Below are 24,139 nucleotides of genomic sequence, written 5' to 3'. Positions count from 1 at the left end.
TGGCTTTTCCCCCACCCACCTGGGCTGGTCTGGAAAAAATATGCAATGCCATTCGTCACAGGACAGACCTTTCATTTTCAACATCAAAACCGAGCAGTAGAAGTCTTGTGAAAAGGAAGATGGCAAAGAATAAATATATTCTCCAGCTAAAAATGTTGGACTGGCTGTCTTTTTCAGTGCTCTTTTACACAAATAACAAAGAGCAATTAAGTGTGTTGTTTTTCTCAACCTGGGAACAGACCAAAGAAAAATCACACGCAAACCAATAACTTCAGTTTTAAGCGCTCCTCCAATAGACTCACATTCCCAATTTGACCTAAATACACTTGGTGTTAATTCACATTGTCATTCATTTCACATCCCTCACTTCACATTCATCTTACAATATTCATTCCACGCCACCACTTTGTGTTGTTGTAGCACCATTTATTACACCTTTAAAGACACTGTTCAATATTATATTACAAGTCCCATACCCTCCCCCCGTATATAGATATATACACGCCACCTATAAAAGGACTTCCTAGGTTTAAGAGGTCTTTAAAGGACTTTGGAACAAGTTATTCCAAAATGAAATAAGGAAGGAAACTCAGTACATGTTTTTACCACTCGTAGAAATATATGGAATAATTCCTTCAGGATTTGTCTGAGAAAACCTGAGGAAAACAAGGGCTGGTGCAGTGAGAAAGGTACCTGACAAGGCTGTCTTGAGAGCTACATCCACGTCGGCTATCAGAAGGCGGGCAAAGTCTTAGCAAGAACTGAAAGCACAAGAACCACCAGAAGAAGGAGGAAGCGATGTGTTTTCAGTTAAAATAAGACACGGATAAGATTTCACTTTGCCTCTGAGGAATTCTGTCCTTTTCCAGTAAATTCTTTAGTGACTCTCCTCTGGCTCATTACATCCTGCAGAGCTTCAGCGAGAAGTTCTCTGTGATGAGATGATCATCATGCAGAAGGACAACAATGTTAACTTCAAATTCTGGAAGAAGGGAAAAAAAATAAGGAATTTGATATCAGTGTGAGTTGCAGCAGGAAGACGAGAGGCAGCCAGATCCTGCCCTCAGATGCAGCATGTTGCAGGGCCTTTCAATACCCTACATTTGGGGGTTGGAACTGAATGATCTTTAAGGTCCCTTCTGATCCAAACTATTCTATGATTTTCCTGTGGCAGGAATAAACATGGCACTGCAGGCAGCTCCTCACCGCAGGCCTCCCAGGCCGTGGACCATTCCTAGAGAACCTTGGTTCATTCTGATCTTTGGAATTCCTCTAGACTCACTTCCATATAGAATCATAGAATAGTTTGGGTTAGAAGGGACCTTAAAGATAATCTAGTTCCAACCCGCTTGCCATGGGCAGGGACATCCCACTAGAATATCACTGAAAAACTATGCAGACTACACTACACGTGTAGTCTTCCAGACAACAGGCTGAGTTCAGATATGGAAGATTAAAATGAAAGGTGCCTCACGCCAATATTCACCGTTTAGAAACAGGAAAGCGGAAGGGTTAGGGAGCTGAAACCACCTTGCTACCCGAACACAGCACAGCCTTAGGCTCTTGCATTACCTATGGCCTTACGAAATTAAACACCAAAATACAATCTACCTGCAAACAATGAAAGAAAATTTTCAAAATAGTAAGTCTGCAATACCATATCTGAAGACTACTATTCAGAACCAAAATCATTATCAGATCTATAATCAGTCCTAAATGGAAACAGAATACAAAGTCACGTAGAGTTAAAGAAACAAAGGGAACCAGAGAGCAAAATAAACTGAGAATAACTGTCCTTTTTAAGAATCTTTGTAATTAAGACTGGTTTTAGAAATAAAAGTAGATACTACACTAACGGTAGTTGTTTGTCACTACCAATTAATAGCTAGAAATGGCAAAAAGGAGAGAATAATATTATTTTGGGGAAAATCATAGTACAGACTGGGGGCAAAAATACCTTCGGGGGAACAGAAAAATGGGTAGGTAAAGCCAAAAAACTAGTTGTGCATATCTGTCCAAGATAGACAGCAGAAAAGTATGAGGTGCTTCAGCTGGGAAGGATCCTAAGGGCAGGAACTTGTAGCTTCAACCTGATACAATAAAATTAAAAAAAGAAAAGAAACACCAACAGATTTCAGCAAGGTGAAGGGAAGAAAAACAGGATAGAAATGAGAATTTTTGTACTGATTACTTGAACAAGCGAGGAAAATCGTGGATTTCAGATGTTTGTTAATAAAAATGTTACATTTCAGCAGCAGTAAGCAGAAAGAAGCAGGTGGCGTAGATCAAAAAATATGAAGTCTCACATAGTTTAAGCTTACTTTTTCTACTTCTGAGCCTGTGCAGCAGGAGAATGGGAAACAAAAAGGAAAGGAAAAGTGATGAAAAGCAGGAAGGCATCTTGGCATTTTATTCTTGGACTATTACTCAAGTGTTTAATCACACAAATTTTTGGCAGAAAAAGAAATAACTGCCATTATGCTGCTTCTTCTCTCCCTTTACCATATAATTCTATTAGTCAGAAGAAGCTTTGTAGTTGCACAACTGTTTTTACTCAGAAGTATTTGGGCTGTATTTTCTCAATCTGTATGAAATGCAGCAGACTGCAATCCTATGTGAGAAACCTCTAGAGGGAAACAGATGGACGTCCTTGGTTCTTCTTGCAGCACTGACAGCGACTTAGCCCATTACCTGCCAGAAGCTGAAGTGAAACTAGGAACTTATCTCAGATGAAAGATGCCAACACAGCATAAAGTCCTGTGCTCTTACCAACTTTGAAGTTTGTTGTTTCCAGGGTAGGGCAGGTGAACAGCCTGGGAAACACCATGTATATAGGAATCGGCAGGCCCCTGCAGACATCCCCATCAGCAATCTGAATATTCTGTATCTCTGTGGCATCTCTAGCGTAACCTTCTGCGCATCCTGGTGAAAGAGGGAAATCAAGGAGATGAGAGAATGCGAAAGAGAAGAGAAATGCGGTGCCCAAAATTTCAAAGATGCACCAGGGCAGGGGGAGGAGGTACGTGTAGGCAAAACATTTTGACCTCCAAGTTGTCACATTAGCACTCTGAATTAAGAATCACAGAGTTTATTAATGCTGATGTTTGGACTGTTCCACCTGAAGTCCAAACAAATTTTTACAAGTCTTTTTAATTGTAAGGCATTTGACAATCTTACGCATTGAAGCTAAAAGAGTGCAGCAAACGTGCATTCCACTTGCAGAGAAACTTACCACAGGTTTCCACACGTACTAACTGCAGCTCGATACTTTTGACTGCAGCCTCTGCGTTCTCCACTACCAGCTCCCCTGTGAGTGGCTGTGTAATGATACAGTTTGTAGAACTGAGGTGCCCTCTGATAAGAAATTTTGGAAGTGAAGCTCTCTGAAAAGATTGGGGAAAAAAAAAGAAGAAACAACAGTAACAGCCAAGTAAGAAAAAAAATGCTTTACAGTTATCCAAGTATACAGGAACCCCCGCAAAGTGGCAAAGTTAAAAACACAAAAGTTCAGAAATGCCTCAATTAATTAATCTTAACTCCTTAGATATGCAACCACATGCAGATGCATTATGTCTTAGTACCTCCCACGCATCCCCCCTACTCATTCCATCTACAAGAGCATTTTTCCTGAGATGAACTGGCAAAACTTGGCTATTACAATTAATCCAGAAGTTGGAAACCACATGGTGAAGGAGGAAGTAGTGAAGTAGGCCAGCAGGAATTAACAGGATGGTCAATTAAATCAGCTGGTGGTGCTCTAGAGAACCGCATTCTGGTCTTGTTTTGTTATGGATTACAATATAGTCAATCAGTTGAGTGATCTTCCCACTTTTTCACATTTCTCTCTCATGGCTGCTACTGGGAGGCAAGACAGGCATTTTAGACCAGACATTAGGAAGAATTTCTTCACCATGAGGGTGGTGAGGCACTGGCACAGGTTGCCCAGGGAAGCTGTGGCTGCCCCACCCCTGGAGGTGTTCAAGGCCAGGTTGGATGGGGCCTTGGGCAGCCTGATCTGCTGGGAGGTGACCCTGCCCATGGCAGGGGGGGTTGGAACTGGATGGGCTTTAAGGTCACTTCCAACCCAAACTATTCTATGATTCTACATAGCATACTGCTCATGTACCAAGACGGCAGTTAAGGACAATTAATAAAGAGCTAATTTGAATACAGGATCACACTTTTAAAATTTTCTTAACAGCAAGCATGTTTCCTACTTTTTAAGGAAGAAGCAGCAAGAATAGCTGATCAGGGATAGCAGTCTATAAATCAGTTTCCATAAAAGACCAAAGCGGGGGTTTTGCTCCCCCTGCCCTCCCTTTTTCAGGCCCACAGGCATCACAGATACTCTGCCAGCAGAGAAACTCATATGCCAGGAGCTCCAGTTACATTTCAAGTTCTGGCAGGAGGCATACGGAAACAGTCAAGTTTTCTACCCACATCTTCAGCTCATATCTTCACCATCCAACTTTCTTCATACTCTGAGCATCCTGCTCTAACCTTTCTCTTCTTTTGCAAGCCTTATTCATCTCCCTTTCCTTAAATTTTTTGTTATTGACATCTTTGATGTTAGCCCCTACCTTCCAACCATCTGTTCATGCTTGTGGCATCACACTTCCTTGCCCATGTAACCAACTTTTCCTTCTTCAAAACGAACTCGTCATGAACTTTTTTCCTCCCAATCTGTTTGTTTTGCTTCTTAGTCCTGACTGCCAGTAGCAATGGCAGAAAAGTTATCCTCAGCCGCTCCACTCAGACACCCAACACCTCTGCAGTATTTAGCTGTTCCACCCAAACCAAATCTTTGGGGGAAATAATGAGAGAAATTTTCATGTGTTTAGTAAACATGACCTCACTTGGATGTTTTGTCCTAACATAAATAACAGAAGTTACATCTCTGCTAAAACCACCCAATAAAATATTGAATTCTAATAATGTATTAAAGGTGTTTTTATAGTATAATCCCTTGCAGGTTCTTCTCATGACTGCTGTTAGTAAACCCAGACTTACTTCCCTGCTTCACAGGGACATCACATAGCTCTCCCCTGAAGTACGGTGGTCAGGAACCTAAGAGATCGAGACAAAAGGAACTTGTGGAACAAGACCTCGAGGCCATTTCCCTCAATCCTAGTCTATGAGACAATTTTTCCACTAGAGCCATACTACTCTCGTCAGTACTCCTCATATTTTAATCCTAGCTAGGTCTTCTCTCATAGGACCTACCATTTACACACTCTTTCATAATTCCTGAAAAGTGAGAATCAAGAACATACTAGCAAATCTAGCCTGATGTTTCATCTAACCTCTCCGTGCTTTGCTTGGCCACTGCAAACCTTCTAGTAAGTTTTCTAGTAGTCTATCAGAAATTATAGTCCAGTCAGAATCTCCAGATGAGCAGAGAACTGAAATTTTAGTATTTGAAATATACTAGGACGGTGACTTTTTCTACCCATCCACTAGGTCGTCACTTCAAACACACTTTTCTGAGAGAGAGAGGAATTAAAAATAAAAAAGGCCACTGCTTGTGCTGCCATACACATTCAATACCATTCCTTAGACAGCTTCCAGTGAAATACCAAGATCTGCTGGATCAGAGACATCAGGAGTTTTAGAACCTACTCTTGTGGTTATGTACTTGAAACAGAGAAAGGTCCGGGGTCTGCTATTAAACTTAAGAAAGAGCTTTTAATGGCCAAGCCAACAAGTAGAGTACAAAGATACAGAAGAGAGAAGAAACAGAAAATAATTTATATGGAAACATGGTTCATAGGAAGAACAAACTGCTGAGAGCTTAGTATTCAGCAGTAGTCTCAGAAGTAATTTTACCACCAAGGACAGTTATTATATCTTTGTATTTGTAAAAAATATGCTTTCAGTGTGCAGCCGTATCCAGAGACATGAGAGGCTGCTGTGCACAACCTGTTCATCCTCTAACTCAGCTGGATTTAAAGTTCAGCCATGACAGCTGGGCAGTGTTCTAGATTCACTTTTTCTTTCCTCAAGGATGCTCTTTTCCAAAATGCAGAAAGTCAAGCAAAGGTAGGAAGAGACAGGCACGGATGAACAAGATGCTACTGATAAAATCATAAAGAGGAAGTATACAAAAGAGATACAGGGTCAGGTAACCCAGGAGGAATATAAAAACACTCTCACAGTGTGAGGGATGGTTTTGGAAAAGTCAAAGGCCAGCTGAAGTTAAAAGAAGAGAAATGAAGGACAATGAAAAGGGGCATCTACAAGTCTACCTACTGCAAAAGTAAACTAGGGTAAACATCAGCCCGCTACTGAATATGGCAAGGGACCTAATGACAAAAGGCATGAAAAAGGTAGAGGTACTCTGACTCAGACTTTACTGACAAGACCTGCCTTTGAGGAATCCCAGGCCTTGCAACCACAGGGAACATCTGGGGCAAGGAAGAGTTATCCTTGGTAGAAGAGGAGCAGATTTGAGAATATTTAAACAGATTGGATGCATACAGGTGTTGGAATGGGTCCAGAGGAGGGCTACAAAGATGATCAGAGGGCTGGAGCACCCTCCCTACGAGGACAGGCTGAAAGAGTTGGGTCTGTTCAGCCTAGAAAAGAGAAGGCTCTGAGGAGATCTTATAGTGACCTTACAGTACCTGAAGGGGCTGCAGGAAAGCTGGGGAGGGACTGTTCCCAAAGGCGTGTGGTGATAGGACGAGAGGCAATAAGTACAAACTGGAGACGGGCAGATTTTGACTAGACATTAGGAAGAATTTCTTCACCATGAGAGTGGTGAGGCACTGGAACAGGTTGCCAAGGGAAGGCTGTGGTGTTCAAGGCCAGGCTGGATGAGGCCTTGGGCAGCCTGATTTAAAGGGATGTCCCTGCCAATGGCAGGGGAGTTGGAACTAGATGATCTTTAAGGTTGCTTCCAACCCTAACTATTTTATGATTCTAAGTCCATGGGACTTGATGGGATGCACCCACAAGTGCTAAGGAAGCTGACCCATGTCACTGTGAGGCCAATCTTGATCATCTTTGAAAGGCTGTGACAAACAAAGGTTCCTGAGGAACAGAAGATAGTAAATGTCTCCCTTATCTTCAATTAGGAAGATCTGAGGAACTATAAGCTTAGTCAGCCTTGCTTCAATCCCTGGGGAAGCGATGGTGCAAATAACCCTGGAAGCCATTTCCAAGCATATAAGACACAAAAGCAACTGAAAGCAGTCAGCATCGATTTATGAAAACAAAATCATACTTAACCAACTTGATAGCCTTGTATGATGAAACGACTAGGTTGGTAGACAAGTGGAGAGCAGTGGATACTGTTCATGCTGGCTTCAGTGCCATTTTTGATACTGTTTCTCACAACAGCCTCACTGACAAACTGATGGAGTACAGATGTACAGACTAGACACTGAGGTGGACTAAGAACAGCCTGACCTGCTGGACTCATAGGTTTGTGATCAGTAATATGAAGGCCACCTGAAGGCCAGTCACTAGTGGTGCACACCATTGACCGGGGTCAATGTAGGAGCCAATATGACTTCACGTCTTCATTAATGGCTTAGATGACAGGATAGAGTGCGTCCTTAGCAAGTCTGCATATAACACAGGGATCTCAACAGGCTGGACAAATGGTCTTATAGCATCCTAATCTGCACTACTATGTGTTGCAAACAGACTGAGGTAGGTGATTCTCCTCTTCTCTTCAGCGCTGATGTTTACCTTAGTTTACTTTTGCAAAACTGGGGATAGCATGTCCAGTTCAGGATTTTCCAATAAAAGAAATACAGACTTACTGAATAAGTCCAGCCTTTGCTGGATTTGCCCTCGAAGATGGTTAAGACCACGTGACATACAAGAAGAGTATGAGAGCTGGGATTGTTCACCCTGCACAACAGAAGGCTTATCAACACGTATAAATACCTGATGAGAAGAAGTAAAGAAGATGGAATCATACTCGGTGGTATCTACTGAAAGGACAAAAGGCTATGAAACAAGTTGAAATAAAAGAAGTTAGTTTTTATTTATTTATTAATTCTGGGGGGGTGGTCAAACACAATACAGCTGCCAAGTGATTGCAACTCTCCATGCTTTGAGATATTGAAAACTTGGCTCTGAGCAACCTGCTCTAAGGCGACTCTGTGCTGAACACAGGGACTGGACTAACCAGTCTCCAGAGGTCCCTTCCAACCACTATGATTCTGTGAAAATGCAGAATAAGGTCAGTGACAACATGGAACAAAGAGCTGACTAAGGCGTCTGTTTTGAGAAACAAGTGGACGAGTAGGTCTAAATTCAGAAGTCTGGGACTAAGAGCAATGGAAGACAAAGCAGTGATGCAGGCAGGAGACCTAAATCAGGAAAGGAGTCTTATTAACAAAAACAGAACAACAGGAAAATCTGGAAAAACAGAACACAGGTTTCAGTGGACAAACAGAAACCAGTACTTAGAAAGCTAAATGACCAAGGCAGCTACTCCTGTTCATACAGTCTTTCCAAAGCCACTCGGGGCTGTAAAAAAGGCATAACTAAATATCAGAATATACATTTTTAAAGGATCTTAGCAACGTGGTATAGAATGTCTTTCTTTGCTTCTCTGCCATCTTTCACTCAGAAAAGTGATAAAAATATTTAACCACTACTGAACAAAGTTCTACCTTATATTAGTCACCTGTATCACCAGAGATCAGGCAGAATCACTTTACTGCTTACAAAATAAATAGGAGAAAAAGGGAAAAAAATAGAAAATAGTTGATCATCTGCAGGGCAGCATTCAATCATTCCTCTTGTTCTCACCCAGAATCACACAAGCATTACATTTGAAGTAAAATAACCAGAAAACCCTTACCTCTTTAACATTTTGCAAAGTTTCAGGAGTAATTGTGAAGTCTACTGGGCTTGGCATCACTTTCCCTTTCTGCGACTACAAGCAATGAGAGAGTCAAACTGCAAACTATGATTTACAAAACACACAGAGACAATATTAAAGACGACAACAGAATCAAGCAACTGTTGGATGCGTTATTTTTTAGGATTGTCTTTATACTGAAAGTATGCACCTATGTAATAAAACAGCTGAGATTTCCTGCCTTTTTTGGCAAGTAACATTATATTATCTAAATACAAGCACAATGCATCACAAATCTGAATTGCAGAAACAGAATTTGGTCAAATTTTGGTTGTTTTGTGTTGGCCATGGCATTAACCCACAACAAGCTCTTCGTTTCCAAGTTTTTGGCATAACCTCTACCTAGACTGGGGGGGGGGGAAAAAAAAAGGAAAACAAAATCAAAACAAAACATAGGGTTGACTACTCTAAACCACCTGGAAAAGAAGAAATTGATTACTTATCCAAAGCATATGGTAGGCTATAGAAGAAAGTTAAATTTCACATTTCCATATTTACAAATAATTACTTTTTATATGTCACTTGCAATGTTTCCTTTCATTATTAATAGCTAGTAAATTTGGGCAGGGGAGAGAGGGGGAGATGAAAAATTAAACTGCTTCATATGTTTCATAAACTCTCCCTCCCTGTTGTTATCACTGAGCACTTCGAAAACTTTCTGCTGCCCTTTCAGTAACAGCTCAGGTCTCCTCATATTACTATGAGATCCTCAGCTGATAGAATCTAGCGTAGAGTTGATTTAATGGGCTTGGCATTCCAGCTTCTTCAACTGTAAAATGAACAAAACTTGGTCCAGGTTAGCTATCCACACTGGAGAAGTAACTGTGAGGACACATTATTACAGTTCTTCAGTATCTATTTACACCATTTATGACAAATCCAAGAAGTTAAGTTCTTCCATAAGCAGCTGAGTGGGCCCTGAGCTCTGCTGGGATGGCAGCCTGTACCCTACATCAGAAAGGCAACCTTTGCTTACTATGCACTGACTTCTCTTCTCCATCCTCATCTCAGTGAGGTCCACTGCCTTTTCCCTCCACATTTAATGTAAGTGGCCAGCATAGCATCAAATATGAGACCCGATTGTATGTAACTGGGAGTCGGCAGAGCACACCACCACCAACGGGCTTAAGTTGAACTCTCAGTTAGGATCTACCCTCAACTACTTAAGAATTCAAAATAGCTTCTGCTGCCCAGCTGCAAGATGGAAGATATTAGCAAAAGATTAACTATATTTTCCCATCAATGACAAATTCTGGCACAAAGTAAGGTTAGGGCAAACGGTATACTGAGCACTTACAATGAGAATTATATGCTCAGTAAAACCTCATTAATTCATCCTGACTGAGAGATTCATGATTTACTGACATGTGATCTCAGAAGTGCTGTAGTGGGAACAAGAAATAAAACCAAGGAACTGCATAATATGAAATTTGTTCACTATTTTGACAAGTGTGGCTTACTTGTAACCTAATAATGGACCAATACAATGTTGCATAATATAGTTCAAAAAATAATGACATCTTACCAACACGAAACTTCTTCTTTACAGCATCTCGCTAAATCTTTTTTTAAAAGGTACTACAGAAGTATAATAACTTACGAATAATGGTAGAAATATGTAACACAGAAGAGTCTAACAGTTTACTGTCCTGTTAAGAGTTCAAAGGAATGACACAAACAGTATGTTCTAGCAAGTTGTGGTTGGAAAAGAAAGAGGTACTTAATTAGGCCTGCACAGTCTGTACTGACACAGGATGCTCTGGACATGCATACAAGTTAATATAAAATAAAAGCCAATCTGATATGGGAACTTCAAATAACAAACCCAAAGCATTTCTTGTGAGGCAGTCTAATCTCACAAGATTGGATGGAGATATCTCTGGCTGCCTCCATGTTGCTAACTGCAGGACGTGGATATTTGTTAGACTTGTTATCTTAGCATATTGCCACCCATGGGCTGACTTAATAGCACAGGTGATTAAGTTGACAAGTTTCTTATTTCCAGCTTGATGCAGTCCCAGCTTTGATAATTTGAGTCAGAATCAGTCACCTGAAGAAAAGAAATAGAGTATTTCCTCTTTGCCAATGAACTCCCATTTCTAGGCCAGGCACTGTGGGTGCCTGAAACCTTTGGCTAAGAAATGCTCAGGTAATTTGAAACAGTGTTTAGAAGAATGCTGTAATAATTATCTACCCACACCATTGTTTCTGAGCTGTAAGGATGAATGAGAGAAACTGTGCAGTATAAAAACATAATCCTAATCCTCCTTGTACTATTTTCTTTAAAGAAAAAGAGACATGTTATCCTAATCAGAAGCAGTGGACACTCCAGATCTTCTGTATGTTTTTGTTGTCAAGCTCACTTCCGCTACTCATACGTGTCCCGTGTGTTGCTAGACACATTACACGGTTTTACTCGGTTTATTTGGTTTACTTGGTTTTCTAACCCTATTGTCAAACTTCACATAAAGTGGGGAAAGAAAAAAAAGAAATCCCATTTTTCATAGTTAATAAAAACCACACTTACTGGTGAGTGGACAATGAATTCACAAGTCTTAGTTAGGTCTTTTGCCAGCAGAGAACGTCGCATATCACACCGCAGGGTATACTGGCAAAAAAAGGATGACAGATAAAAAGAAAAAAGCTTTAGTTTAGATTTCCTCTCTCTCCCTTAACTTTTCATCTTTTTATTGCATATATGCAGAATGTTACTGTTACTAATATTCAAGTAATCATTTAGAACAGGTTAGTAGGCAATGTACATACCAGTGATGGGGAAAGGGGAAGGAGATAAGAGGTATACAATGATTTTAGATGCTTCCAAATGAAATCTGATCTTTCTTTGCATTTACAGTCCCAAAGTCATTTGCAAGTGTTTTCCATCTCATTTGTTATGTAACCGCCTATAAGATGAGGGACTAATGCACTGACAGAGAGCAGGATTCTCACATCTTCAGCGCCCAAATTACATTCAGTTAAAGAGTAACTATGTCATTGCCTTTCACCATACTTTGAATAATCAATGAATTATTATCAAAAAGATATATTCACAGCCCTATTTTAAGATTCAATTTAACAGTGGTAACAGTTATAAGCATATTTAATGGGTAATGGTATAACCATATAGTTGAACTTAAAAGCAGTGGCATGCAGTAAGTCAGGCAACAAGGTTCATTTTGCTGTTCACTGTTCAAAAACTTACTGCCTATTTCCCCCTCTTTTTCCCCTAAAAAGGGAGCCATAAACCAGTGACTGGAAAATAGTATGACCTTGGTTATCACAGTAATCGCACATTTCAGCATCTATAACACAGCCCTTCAATGTCCTGACAAGACAGGCAATTTCTTGGGGTGTTTTTTTATTGTTTTTGTTTGGTTTGTTTGTAATTCTTTCTTTACAGATGAGGAATTGGCACAATAAGGCTCAAACTAAAGGAGTTGGCTTCAAAACTTCTAGCCCATGGTGTCTCTCTGCACATAACCTGCATACACATGCAAGAACAAGACTGGGGAGAGCCTGTCTCTTTCCCCATCACAGACTACGATTTCTGAAGTCGATCACTGTTGAGAAAACTCTCTAGTACTGCACTACACTTTACTCACACCAAGCAACACAGTGCAATGAGGCAGCAGGACCACACATGCCTTGCAATTTGGACCACAGCCTCCCCATCAGTATCTAATTAGAAGGTCTCTGCATGAGAAGAGAGACTTGAATGTTGATACTGAACCCTCAGCTACCTAGGTTAATTAGCCCCCTAGCTAATACCTAGATCAAGACATAGAGGCTTGCTTTTAAACTGCACAGGATTTGAACAGAGGTCTAGGAAGTGTTTCTTAAAACAGCACCTTTAGTTACTCAAATGAAAAAATAAGTAGTTGGTATATTTGGTAGTTTATTTTTCCATTTCTTTATATGGACAGAGAACAAACATAAGCATGTTAGAAGCAAATGAATTCTTTCCTTTGATTTACTGTAAACAAGTATTTTTAAGCAGTTGAAGCCTGACTTTCTAGAAAACAGACTTAACTTAAGATTCCCCAATTTATATCTAAGCATCTGTTTTATCAGGTATCATTGCACCTTAAAATAAGCTTGGGAGAGACTACATAACCCTCTTCAGGAGAGCAAGACCCTCATAGGCCAACTGAAATCTAATGATTAACCTTTTAATTACATTTTATCCCCAGCTTATAAAGAAAAGCTATGTAGATGAGATAGGGAATGACTAAACAAAACAAATATTCCCCATTAAAGTATACCTTAAACCAATGGATATTGATCATAGGCACGTTATCCAAGTTATGGAAAGCAATTCAACCAGTTCTACACCATTTTCGACATACCTACCACAATCAACAAATGTTACACTAGGAAGAAAGCCAAGACTGAAAAAAGACATAGGAAGTATTAAAAAAACCCATCTGAACGTAGATCAAAAAAAACAAGGGAATTTTTCTTTTAGTTACTTCTGATAGGCTAACAGGTGCTGCAGGGTTTTGCTTTGTCTGTTAGGGCTTTTTTAAATTCCAGACTGCAACATAAGACTTCCAGTTCAGCTAGATAGCTAACAGTTTTAGACTTCATCATCAAATCCAATACTCGTATCAGTGAGCTGCAAGTGTGTGCATGTGGCAGGGGAAGTTTTACAATCTGGTGATTCTTCATCAGCACTGATCTGAATTTTTTTCACATTTTGTGGCTCCTTATACTTTTTCCTTCAAGAAAAAAAACACCATAAAACAAAACACTCCTCAGTAAGAAAAATAATTGTCTAACACAATATTTACATTCAAGAAATGGTTGAAGAAAGACTTTCCCTCAAAAAAAAAAAAAAAACCCAAAACAAAACAAATGGAATTGCCTATGGTAAGAAAACTTTTAACCAAAACCCAACAAATTTTAAAACTATGTTTCCACAAGATTCTGTACAAGCTCACAGCACATACAGATTTGGGCAGGAAATGTTATTACTCATCTCCACAGGAAAGTAAACAATTCATGTTTCTGAAGACACTACAAGCTCTCAACACTTAAGTTCAAGTCTTTATGAAATTACACACCCACATTTGTTTTCACAAAAGTACGCTGTGGTGCAGTCTTTTTTCATGAAGGGAATGGATGTAGCTGTCTACAATGTAAGGAGGGATCAGATATATGTTAAAGCAGTTCTGACAAGGTATTTCAAGGCAAGAAGACATCTTATTACTGTTCTGTTTATGCCATATTTCTTTAAAGATTTACTCCATATGGAGGGCCTGAAACAAGAAGCAATGGAAAGATTTCCTCTCGTCAGAGGATGCTTCTCACAGGAAAACAGACTCTGAACATTAGGTAGCTTTGATCCTGACGCACTTAGCCCAGTGTCTTATAATGGATCTGGTAAGTCAGTACACTTTATTTTTAATATTTAAGTATTATTAGCAGTAATTGGTTGTCTACTATGCTAACAAAGCCTCACTGGTACTGGGTTAACACTATACACACTTGTATATGCATATGTACTATTATATAGATTATCTACAAAATGGCAAATGCAACTTCTCTCACAATAAAGTCAGCAATAGATGAAGACATCACTCTGTAAGATAACTGAAGAGGATTTAACAAGCACGGCTAACACATGTTATCCTTTCTCAACTCAAATTCCCCATTCCACCATGTTTTTAACTCTCTCTTGTACAGCTCATGTTGCATCTGATCAGCTTCACTACTATGAACTGTTTCCAATGAAAAGCTTAAACTCCTTGGAAAAGGAAACAGACATAACAAGGATTTTTTAAAAGCAACATTATATCAATGGGATTCTGAGACTTCAGGATGGTTCCTTTGCTTCAGTCAGGAAGTGTTACCATCTCTGGAAGGTGTTGACTCCTAGAAACTGGAACTGAAAAAGGCGACTGGATACTACCTTCAAATCAATACTTGAAACTCAACATGTATCACTATTTTTAATCTAAGTTATATGTAGAAAATACAGTACACATCAGAAGAGCGCCATATTAATAAAGGGAAGCTTAAAAGGTGTTTACTTCAAAGGACCTCTAGCTTTCTGGTCATTCTTCAGACTGGGAAAAGAAAACACACTGCAATACAAAAAGAAAACTTTATCACAAAAATTTATCCTCTGTTTCCATGGAATAAGAGATGCTTTAGAATACGTTCTATAAACAGAATTTCAGGTTTTCTGTACAGGTATGACTGCCTTACCTGAATATTAACGAACACACCGTGATAGGTCTCATATAGAACTTTGTTCCCCTTCGTATGCAATGGAAATTCAAATGGAATTTCTGTCTTGCCACTGGGAAGTTTCCCTGGTTTTACCATTTCAATAGTGCTGTTAATAATTTGGATAGGCTGCGAAGATAAAATATTGAGAGGTTTAGCTTGAAGCAGAGTGACAGCCCCATCATTTCAGGAACAACATCTACTAATCTCTAGTAGACTTCCTGAATTTCTGAAAACTCCGCTATTTCTTCACAACACACAACTCTCTGGTCTTACAGTGAAAAGAAATATTAAGAATGCTTTCCTCAAGAAAAGAGTTTGTGATCCATTTTATGGTTGTATCATACTAATGACCAAGTATATTTAAAGACCTAAACAGCAATTTCAACCGCTTTGGAAAGCAGAGTTCCACTTTCTAAATTACGACCCTTAATTGTAGCAGCAAGAATTAACAAGAATGTGTGCCAGTTGATCTGTTTGCCATTCCCTCCTACCTTTTCTCTAATCACTTCTCATCCTAGAGATCCTTAATTTAAGGCCAGTCTCTCACTGGAACAATGGTTTAGTACGGTTCAACTGGGCATTCTGCTTGAAGATTACACTTCTTTTCTCTCTAGATTTTTACTATTATTTTCCCTGTATCACACCAGTACCACAAGACCTCAACTGCCTCTACAGAAACTATTACGATAGTAACTGATCTGGCACAGACGTCCAATTAAACTCAGTCACCTAAAAAAACCAAACCAAAACCAATCACACAATCAATTATTTTTCTTTAAAGCACAGTATTTTGATTCATTATCCAGTAACCATACTATTTATGTTAGTGTATTGCAGGCCTAAAGAAAACTCTCCAATTAGTGCGAGTTCCTCCCCCAAAATATAAACATATACCACTACTATGTACATACTGTGAAGTGTTATAACTTACTGAAAACCCCTAAGGAAAGATTTAATTTGAGGAAAGAGACAAAGGTTTTGTGCTAAAAATACTAACCTGCCCAGATCTTACCTTGACAGAGTTATAGAAAGCTTCAAACACACCCACACTTTTGGCACTAAGCTGTAGATTGACTGATCCTTCCATTGTTAACGAGATACCTTGATGCTGGACTGTATCCTTACTTGTTATGACCACAACTCCAGAAAGAACTTCCTAGTAGGAGAAAAGGCAACATAAAAAGATTTGTTTAAATGAATTTCTTTTATAGCTGTTACTCAAACAGCATGTTGATTTTCAAACTCAAGAAAACTTTTCCCAGGGAACAGTCTAACCTTGTCAGAAAAGACAAATACTGATAATGAAAGCAATGTGAGAAAGAGATCTCTCTCTTTCTAGTTTGTTTTCTTTAAAAATATTCTCCTCCTCCTTGCAGAAGTACTAATCTGAGCTTCAGTTTCTTTCCAAAGTTTCAAGATCTTCCTCTCCAGGAACTTGAAAAACATCCTCATAAACAATCTGTCAGGTCGGTTGGTAATAGACAAATTTCCTTTTGCACGTTAGAATGAAATCTCAGGAGGATTTTTTATAGGAAGAGTATGATGGTCAGCCACAGGAATGGGTAGAGAAGGCACAGCTGTAAAAGTGATGGCCAAGCTAAGGATAAGACTCAACTCAAGAACAGAGCAGAATAGATTTAATACAAACAAACAAGTAGTTGTTCTGCTATATGAACAAATTCCGTGCTACATGAGAAATAGTTTAAAAGCATACCTGAATCAAAGGCAAAAGTTGGAATGTGCCACTTATCCCAATAAGAATGCTTTGTCTACAAAATTGTATTTGCACAAGAACACTGTGCCTTGGAAGTATTAAAAATTCTAACACTGACAAAAAAAAAGACTAACTACAGGAGAGCAACACATGGTTCATTTTACATACCCCACAAGTTTATCCTTTCCCTCTCCTACAAGAGAGGATCCACTCCAATTCAGACATCAAACAGTCATAGGTATCTAGAAACAGCAGCAAGTGATTTGTGAAACTGAAGAAAGTTTCTCTAACCTTCCCTTCTGCTTGATGGTAACACTCTCTGCACCAGGCTTGCAAGTGAGACACCAAACTACAGACTGCTCCAACCAAAGGATAATTCAGACTGCCTACTCTACATTCAACCAGTTAAAATCAGTCCAGTTACGTACATCCCTGACAGACAATATTTGAATTTTGCCAGTCTTTTCTCTTTACTAGTGGCCCAGGATGACAGTATAGAAAATGGGTCAGGCGGTTTAAACGTAACAGGACAGCAGTAGAACATCCAGCATCACAACAAAGGCTGACACGTTGCAAGTCTGAAAAGAGGACCTGCAGTAACTGGGAAATGCCAGGAACAGGAGGCAAAAGCACAAAAGGACAGTGAAGAAAAGTTGACCTAAATACTGTACTGCTTTGCTAACAAGCTTTAATTAGTACAAGCAATTAGGTTATGGCTGTGAAAAATGAGTACAGCTGAATTATAAGGAGCAAGGACAATCCTGAACATATGAACTGCTTAAATAAATGAGAACAGTCTTCTACCACACAGCAACAACCTATTCCACAGCTATTGTCCACATACTTTCAGACAATGAAGGTGTATGTATTTGGGGCAGAGAAAGTCACCACTGGAACCACCCCAAACACTAGCATGTTGTAACTTAGGAGTCAGTTGCTCTTACCCACTTTTTACCTTCTCCGTTACTAGGAACTCCCATGGCTTCACCATGTGACGACAAAACTTTGCAAAACAGAACTGAGCTAATACAGTTCTACACAGACTTAATCATCTGAACAGTATCTATCCACATGAAGGCCAGTGTACTATGTGAAGCAGTCAGAGAAGGGAGATACATATGCTAAACTGCAAAGGAAACTTTCTTGTGAGAAGACTGTCAGGTTAATGATCTCAAACGAGCTTTTTAGCTTTCTTTTGTCATTCTGTTTCCTCACCATTCATGTTCACACAAAACTGCCAGGAGGACTGACACTTTCAAAGTTTCAGTCACTTTCAAGGTCATAACTAAGATGAACATCTACTTCATCTGATCTAGTAGCACAATCCTGTGTTTCTGTTGCTGTGGAGCAGAGTTATCCAAGTCTGGCTGAGGGCAATTTGGAATGATCTTCACTCAACAACATGAAACAGTGCATAGAATCCCATCTAAAGAGTCCTTAGCCACATGTAGACTTCTGACTGGACTAGATAGCTACTCAGTAACTATAAACTTTATGTAAAGACTGGAAGGATCAAAGTATGCACCGCATTACCCGAAAAATTGTTGGAAAAATTACTTTTTTTGTTAAAATATATACTGATTCCAAACTGACTGTTTTCAGTGTCAGGTCTGTCTGCTGTGTTAAGGAGCTAAAAAAATAATTTTAGCTAGATATTATGTATTTTCAGGTTGTACCTAGTCACTTGACAGCATCTCTGATACGAAAAATCAGCCTTGATTTCTTTTTTCAAATGCGAGATAGTTCTGAAAAAAAAAAAAAATCCAAACAAAGCACAAGAAAGGTTTTCAAGACCACTTGAAACCTGTCATCACACTTTTGGGTGGTGACAACAGCAGAAGACTTCATACCTAATGCCACACAAATGCCTAACCTTTCTCTTTTTCCACTTGATATCCACTATACATCTATGGGTTAAGCTTTTTGGTATTTTGGTAGAATGGAAATCCATGATCAGTTGGTTACCAACAAGATGCCTTAAGTTCCTTTTAGATTCTGCTTCTCACATGACAGGTGCTCACTTTTAAGACAAAGGAAAACATATGGCAATCTGAAAATTCACATTAAGTTCAGGTAAGTCACGTTTACAATAGATTCCTGATCATTTTCTTCCACATCTATTCCTCCATGCAAACCCCTGCAAATCTTAACTATACATTCTTCTGATTATTTAGAAAGAAACTGACCACATTCAACAGAAAAAGACTGCTAGGCCAAACTAAATAGTTGTTAAAAGCTTTAAAATGTCAGTGCTCAGATTTAGTAACTAGTCTGCTTTCTTAGAAAAAGTAAAAGGCTTCCTTATGGGCAAACTCTGACTTAAGCATACTTTGGACTGACTTGTCATTAAAACTTTTGATCTATGTTAACTACAGCACCATCTTTGTACGATGCATTTTTGAGGCCTTTCAGCCTAGAATTCTTTTAATTATCAATCTCAGACTAACTGCCACAGTTATTCCACTCATCCTCTTTAGGTTTTCTAAATAAAATGCATCATTAGTTGTGCCTGTCCCCTCACTCTTCTAACATTCCAGAGTTTATTAAATGAGCCTCAATGGCTCAAGAATTCTCTATCCAATTAAGAAACTTTTCTGCACACAGATTTTCTGGTCCTAGGAACTTAAACACAGCTTTGCTGCAATAAATCTTACTTTGCTATTACAGAACTGTGCTATTAGGATTCATTTTATCGGCTTTTTGTTCTTAAACCCCTATCATTAAAAAAAAAAAAAACCAAACACAAAGCTATTTGTGGTTTATTGATCCAAGAAATGGCAAACTTGTTTTTCACTCACAATTTAAAGTAAATTGTTTAAACCAGCTTTTCTCAAATTGAAGGTCTTTGTTTAATTCTTCCAGTTTCCGATGATTACAGCTAATGAATACACAAATTGCTTACTGTTTGTCACAGCAAGTTATGTTAACCAACTTCCTTTTTAATAGCAGGAACACAATCTCAGCCTTGCCTGACTATTTTACAAATTTTCTGTCTAATTTCTCCCAACTGAGAAAGAATAGTCAAGGCAGAAGCAAAGAACTTAAACCAACAAAATTGCTGCCTACTCAACTACCTAGAACTAAGAAAGATTGAGGAAGTGAAGCGACTTCCACTTGGTGTAAGAGGTTGCTTTGGAACAATGAAAAACACTGGAATTCAGGCAAATTTAGTATAACCAAGGTCACCGTACCAGGATGACACAACAAGAGGGAACAACATATGAAGGTTCTGTTATGTGATATTTTGGCACCAAAGAGAAATTTAAAAGATCCTGGCCTGATGGGGAAAGCCTACAATGAAACATATGCATCACTCTGACCTTTCAAAAGGAAAAAAAATAAAAAAAGAGAGAAGTTATTTTCCTGGTCAGCTGTTTGCTTTAGACACACCCTCATTATCTCCAATTGCCAGCCTTCTCATACATTCTTTCAACAATATTTTCCCTTAACAAGACTCAAAATCAGTTCTGCGATAAAATTATAAAGATGCTTGGTAACTTTCAGCGTTCTTCCCTAAGAATTATATTAAAAACTCCCACACCCCCAAGGCCTTATTCAACACCTCCAGAGTCTTATTCAGTATGGAATTTACCACTAAAAGATTCTCAGAATAGTTACTTGTTAAATATGGGTCTCCCCTATATCTGTTTCCCCTGGCACATTCTTGCTTGGAGGGAATAAAGACATACAGTAAACACACTCAACAGATGTAAAGACCCTGGCTGACGTACATGCAACAGATCAGAGATGCTGATTGCTAAAATTCTCTGAATATTTGGCCCAGAAATGCACACTCAGGAGTTACAAAACCAGAGCTTGAATGGAAGAATCTGCAGCCACTGCCATTATCCTATTACCAGTTCTTTGGTCTATTATCATCTAAAATCACAGGCTGAGATCCTTTAGATCGTTTGTCACTCACCTCACTTTGTTCTGTTCAACCGGTGGTCTCCTGCTCTGTTGGAGCTACTCCACTATGTCTGATCTCTCTTTTGCAGGACTCCAACACAAGCCATTCTAAAATGATTGCTAAATATTCTGTTCTACCGTACTTGAGAACATTCATAAGAAAAAAAAATAAGGTATCCATGATTCAACATACTGATTCTGAGTTATTATTACGTACTTTTTTAAGTGTCCCACCTACCAAATGCTATCCATTTCCCTGACCTGGTTTACTGCTTAGCTAATACTGTGAGCCCAAGAAAGGAGGCAAAAATTGAATAGCTAGGAAGGCGAGTGGCATTGCAGAATTATGCTGCATTAATTATGGTCTCAGGCAAATTACAACAAAGCTCAGTGCTGTTTTAGTAAATTTTGTGCTATTGTAATGCAACAGACACAGCAAAAATACTGTTATACTAGTGCATGACTTATACATCACCTTCTTCCACATCCAAACACAGCTTTAAACAAGTTCAGAAAACAAAAAATCAAGTCTAGCCATGGTATCCCCACTGCCTTCTAACGAATAGCTAGACATACAGATTGGGATGAACTACTGTCTTTACTAAAGGACTCCCTACATTTTCAAGCATCCTTGATGCAAGCATATTTTAGGATGAAAGCTGCTCTAAACTGAAGGTATTATTAGCATTGCTACTGTCACTGAAGTACACAAAATCAGTAAATTTCTAAAAAATCCCCCAAAAATCTGCACACTTCCTGTGCCTAATTAAAGAAAGACTTGCAATTCCTTTCTGTGTCTAGGAAACTTCTATTAAAATTCATATTGTACTTCCGGTGTACAGCTCTTTTATTACTGTGTTTTCACACCACTCATACCTCTAAATTTCAGGCCTAGTTAATGAACTAAAATTACAAGCCTTCTCACAAGCTCAAGTGGAAGGAAACAAACAATACTGACAGATTTACTAACCAGAAATATCTTATTTTAGCTTAAGACAGAAGAAATATCCTTTTCCTGTGTAAAAAAAATAATACTGTTTAGAGTGATATAAAGCAAGCCACATAAAGAAACAGAAGATGGGCACAGCATTGTTATACTGAAATAAATAAGATCCTTTTAATAACATGCAAAGCAACACAACATGAAAATGAGATACAAAAAGTTATCTTTACTACTATGGAGCCACACAAAAGGGATGTGTTGTCCACAAAATGATAATTTAGCTTTATAACAGTCATTGTCTAGATGATTTAACAATAGTAGAACAGATGCTGCACACTCTTCCATTCAAATCCTTTCAAAACAGTTTTCCAACATTAAAAACATTCAATAACTTCAAGCATGCTTTATACACTCTAACAGCCATGCTACTGATGTATGTGAAAGCTGTGTGTGAAAAGGATTTTTACAGTACAACCGTGTGGCTGGACAGCAAAACCACAAATAAACTAAAAAGAACCCACACCTGAAAACTTTTGCTTAAACAATACATTACCTCTAGAAAACAGCAGTAAAAACAAATTTCAAAGACGTGTACCAGGTGATGTTCATTTTTTTTTTCTTTCTAACTGTGCTTGAAGCCTTGAACAATGAAAAAAGGCACAGCATTTTTTCAACTAGCTGGAGAAGTTGAATTGTGCACAACCACTTTGCCTCTATGAACAACTACATCAGTGAAAAAAGAAATCAGATTTCTGCCCAGGGGAGAAAAAATATTAGATCTTCTACCTAAGTACTTTCTCTAAGAGGAGATTTCCCATTAGGTACAAACACCACCTTAAGACACTGCCAGGTTTCTTGCAGAGCACAGGAATGGAACAAGACCGTCTCACAGCAGCTGGCCCCTGCATACTGTCCCGAAGCACTGGTCCTGCTGTCACACCTTGGTATGAATTGAACACTTGAAGGGACGCTGCCCTATAGGGGAACTGCAGAGGGTCACGCCTCAGGGTCCAGGTTCCTTCCTTCCCTTTCAAAGCCCTGCTGCCCTTCCCAGAGCCAGGCTCGCGGTACTCCTGCATTGCCACAGTGGCTAAGGGGAAAGAAGACACAAAACATTCCAAAGGCGTGCAGGGGCTGAGCACCACTTTGAAAGAAGAGGACAGTGGGAACTCGTGTTGTCCTCAGTGAGAACCCAAGTGGGAGCCTCAAGGAGGAGGGCAATGGTGGAGAGGACAAGCTCCGGGCAGGGATCAGCAGGTGGAAGGCGGTCATTCTCCCCCTCTACTCCACTCTCGTGAGACCCCACCTGGAGTACTGCATCCATTTCTGGAATCCCCAACATAATCAATACATGGAGCTCTTGGAATGGGTCCAAAAGAGGCCATAAAGATGACACAAGCACTGAAGCACCTTTGCTCTGAGGTACTGAGAGAGTTAGGGTTGTTCAGCCCGGAGAAGAGAAAGCTTCAGGGAGACTTTTAGCAGCCTTCCAGTACCTGGGCTACAGAATAGCTGGGGAGGGACTTTTACGAGGGCATGGAGTGATAGCACGAGGGAAAATGCCTTTAAATTGAAAGGGGGGGAAAATTAGATTAATCATTAGGAAGAAATTATTCACTGTGAGGGTGGTGAGGCCCTGGCACAGTTTGCCCAGAGAAGCTGTGGCTGCCCCATCCCCAGAGGTGTTCAAGGCCAGGTTGGATGGGGCTTTGAGCAGCCTGACCTAGTGGGAGTTGTCCCTGCCCATGGCAGGGAGGCTGGAACTGGATGAGCTTTAAAGTCCCCTCCAACCCCAACTACCCTCTGATCCTCTGCTGCCTCCCCCAGCCCCCTCCCCGGAGCCGCCAGTGCTGGAGGGCAGAGGGCGAACAACTCCCTTTTCCAAGGAAGCACCCTCTGCCTCGGAACAAGCCGAGGCTGCCAGCAGAAAACCCAGCGTACCAGAACCGGGACAGGGCACCCCGAGCCGGGCCGGGGATTCGCGGCAACGGCGGCCAAGGGACCTTGGGGCGGCGGCACTCACCCCGCAGCGATACACCTTGTTAGCCCGCTTGATCTTGATGTCCAGCGCGGTGCCCATCGCGGCCCCGCCGTCACGTGAGCGGCGCTGCGGTCACGCAGGACCAGCGCGCTGCTGTCACGTGGAGTGGCGCTGTCACGTGACCCACAGGCTGGGCGGGAATCCTTCCCCAACCACCCGACTTACGCCCGGGTGGGGGGAGGGGGCTCTCTCCAATGAACATCCGGGTCTCCACTGAGCGTCATTTCTCAGCTGATGACTCCGCTTCCCCGGAGGCCCCGCCTGCTTCCGGGTCGTCATAACAACGAGACGGGATAGGGTGGGGAGCGCTTCCCGCTCAGCACATCAGCACCTTCCCGCTACCGCGGGGGCGGCGAGGCGGGTGGAGCAGCGTAGAGGTTGCGGGGGGGGGCAAGGACTACAACTCCCGGCGTGCCT

General features: G+C 40.2%; 1 protein-coding gene across 4 annotated transcripts; it reads right to left on the bottom strand.

The window, feature by feature from the left end:
* Positions 1-396: 396 nt before the first annotated feature.
* VPS26C (VPS26 endosomal protein sorting factor C) lies at positions 397-23,859 on the bottom strand. Of its 4 annotated transcripts, none has more exons than XM_009560862.2 (8): positions 23,705-23,859; positions 16,128-16,271; positions 15,092-15,241; positions 11,409-11,489; positions 8,822-8,896; positions 3,233-3,383; positions 2,770-2,922; positions 397-982 (listed from the first exon to the last, which is right to left on the bottom strand). In XM_009560862.2, the coding sequence occupies exons 1-8, from the start codon at positions 23,759-23,761 to the stop codon at positions 900-902; spliced, it is 894 nt and encodes a 297-aa protein (XP_009559157.2). In that variant the 5' UTR covers positions 23,762-23,859; the 3' UTR covers positions 397-899. The 4 variants fall into 4 exon arrangements, with proteins under 4 accessions (XP_009559157.2, XP_053943488.1, XP_053943478.1 ...); XM_054087513.1 differs by lacking the exon at positions 23,705-23,859 and adding an exon at positions 23,623-23,640; XM_054087503.1 differs by lacking the exon at positions 23,705-23,859 and adding an exon at positions 17,121-17,254.
* Positions 23,860-24,139: the final 280 nt, after the last annotated feature.

This window comes from Cuculus canorus, chromosome 1, assembly GCF_017976375.1.
Source record: "Cuculus canorus isolate bCucCan1 chromosome 1, bCucCan1.pri, whole genome shotgun sequence".
Lineage (NCBI taxonomy): Eukaryota > Metazoa > Chordata > Aves > Cuculiformes > Cuculidae > Cuculus > Cuculus canorus.
The sequence above is the reverse complement of the archived record's forward strand: the minus strand, read 5'-3'. Positions and strand labels throughout refer to the sequence as shown.

Coding starts and splice junctions, on each gene's coding strand:
- VPS26C (XM_009560862.2), bottom strand. CDS start 23,761: ATGGGCACCGCGCTGGACATCAAGATCAAGCGGGCTAACAAGGTGTAT. Junction 16,272..23,704: donor ACAAGGTGTATCGCTGCGGG/GTGAGTGCCGCC, acceptor TTCTCCTACTAG/GAAGTTCTTTCTGGAGTTGT. Junction 15,242..16,127: donor CTTTCTATAACTCTGTCAAG/GTAAGATCTGGG, acceptor TTATCTTCGCAG/CCTATCCAAATTATTAACAG.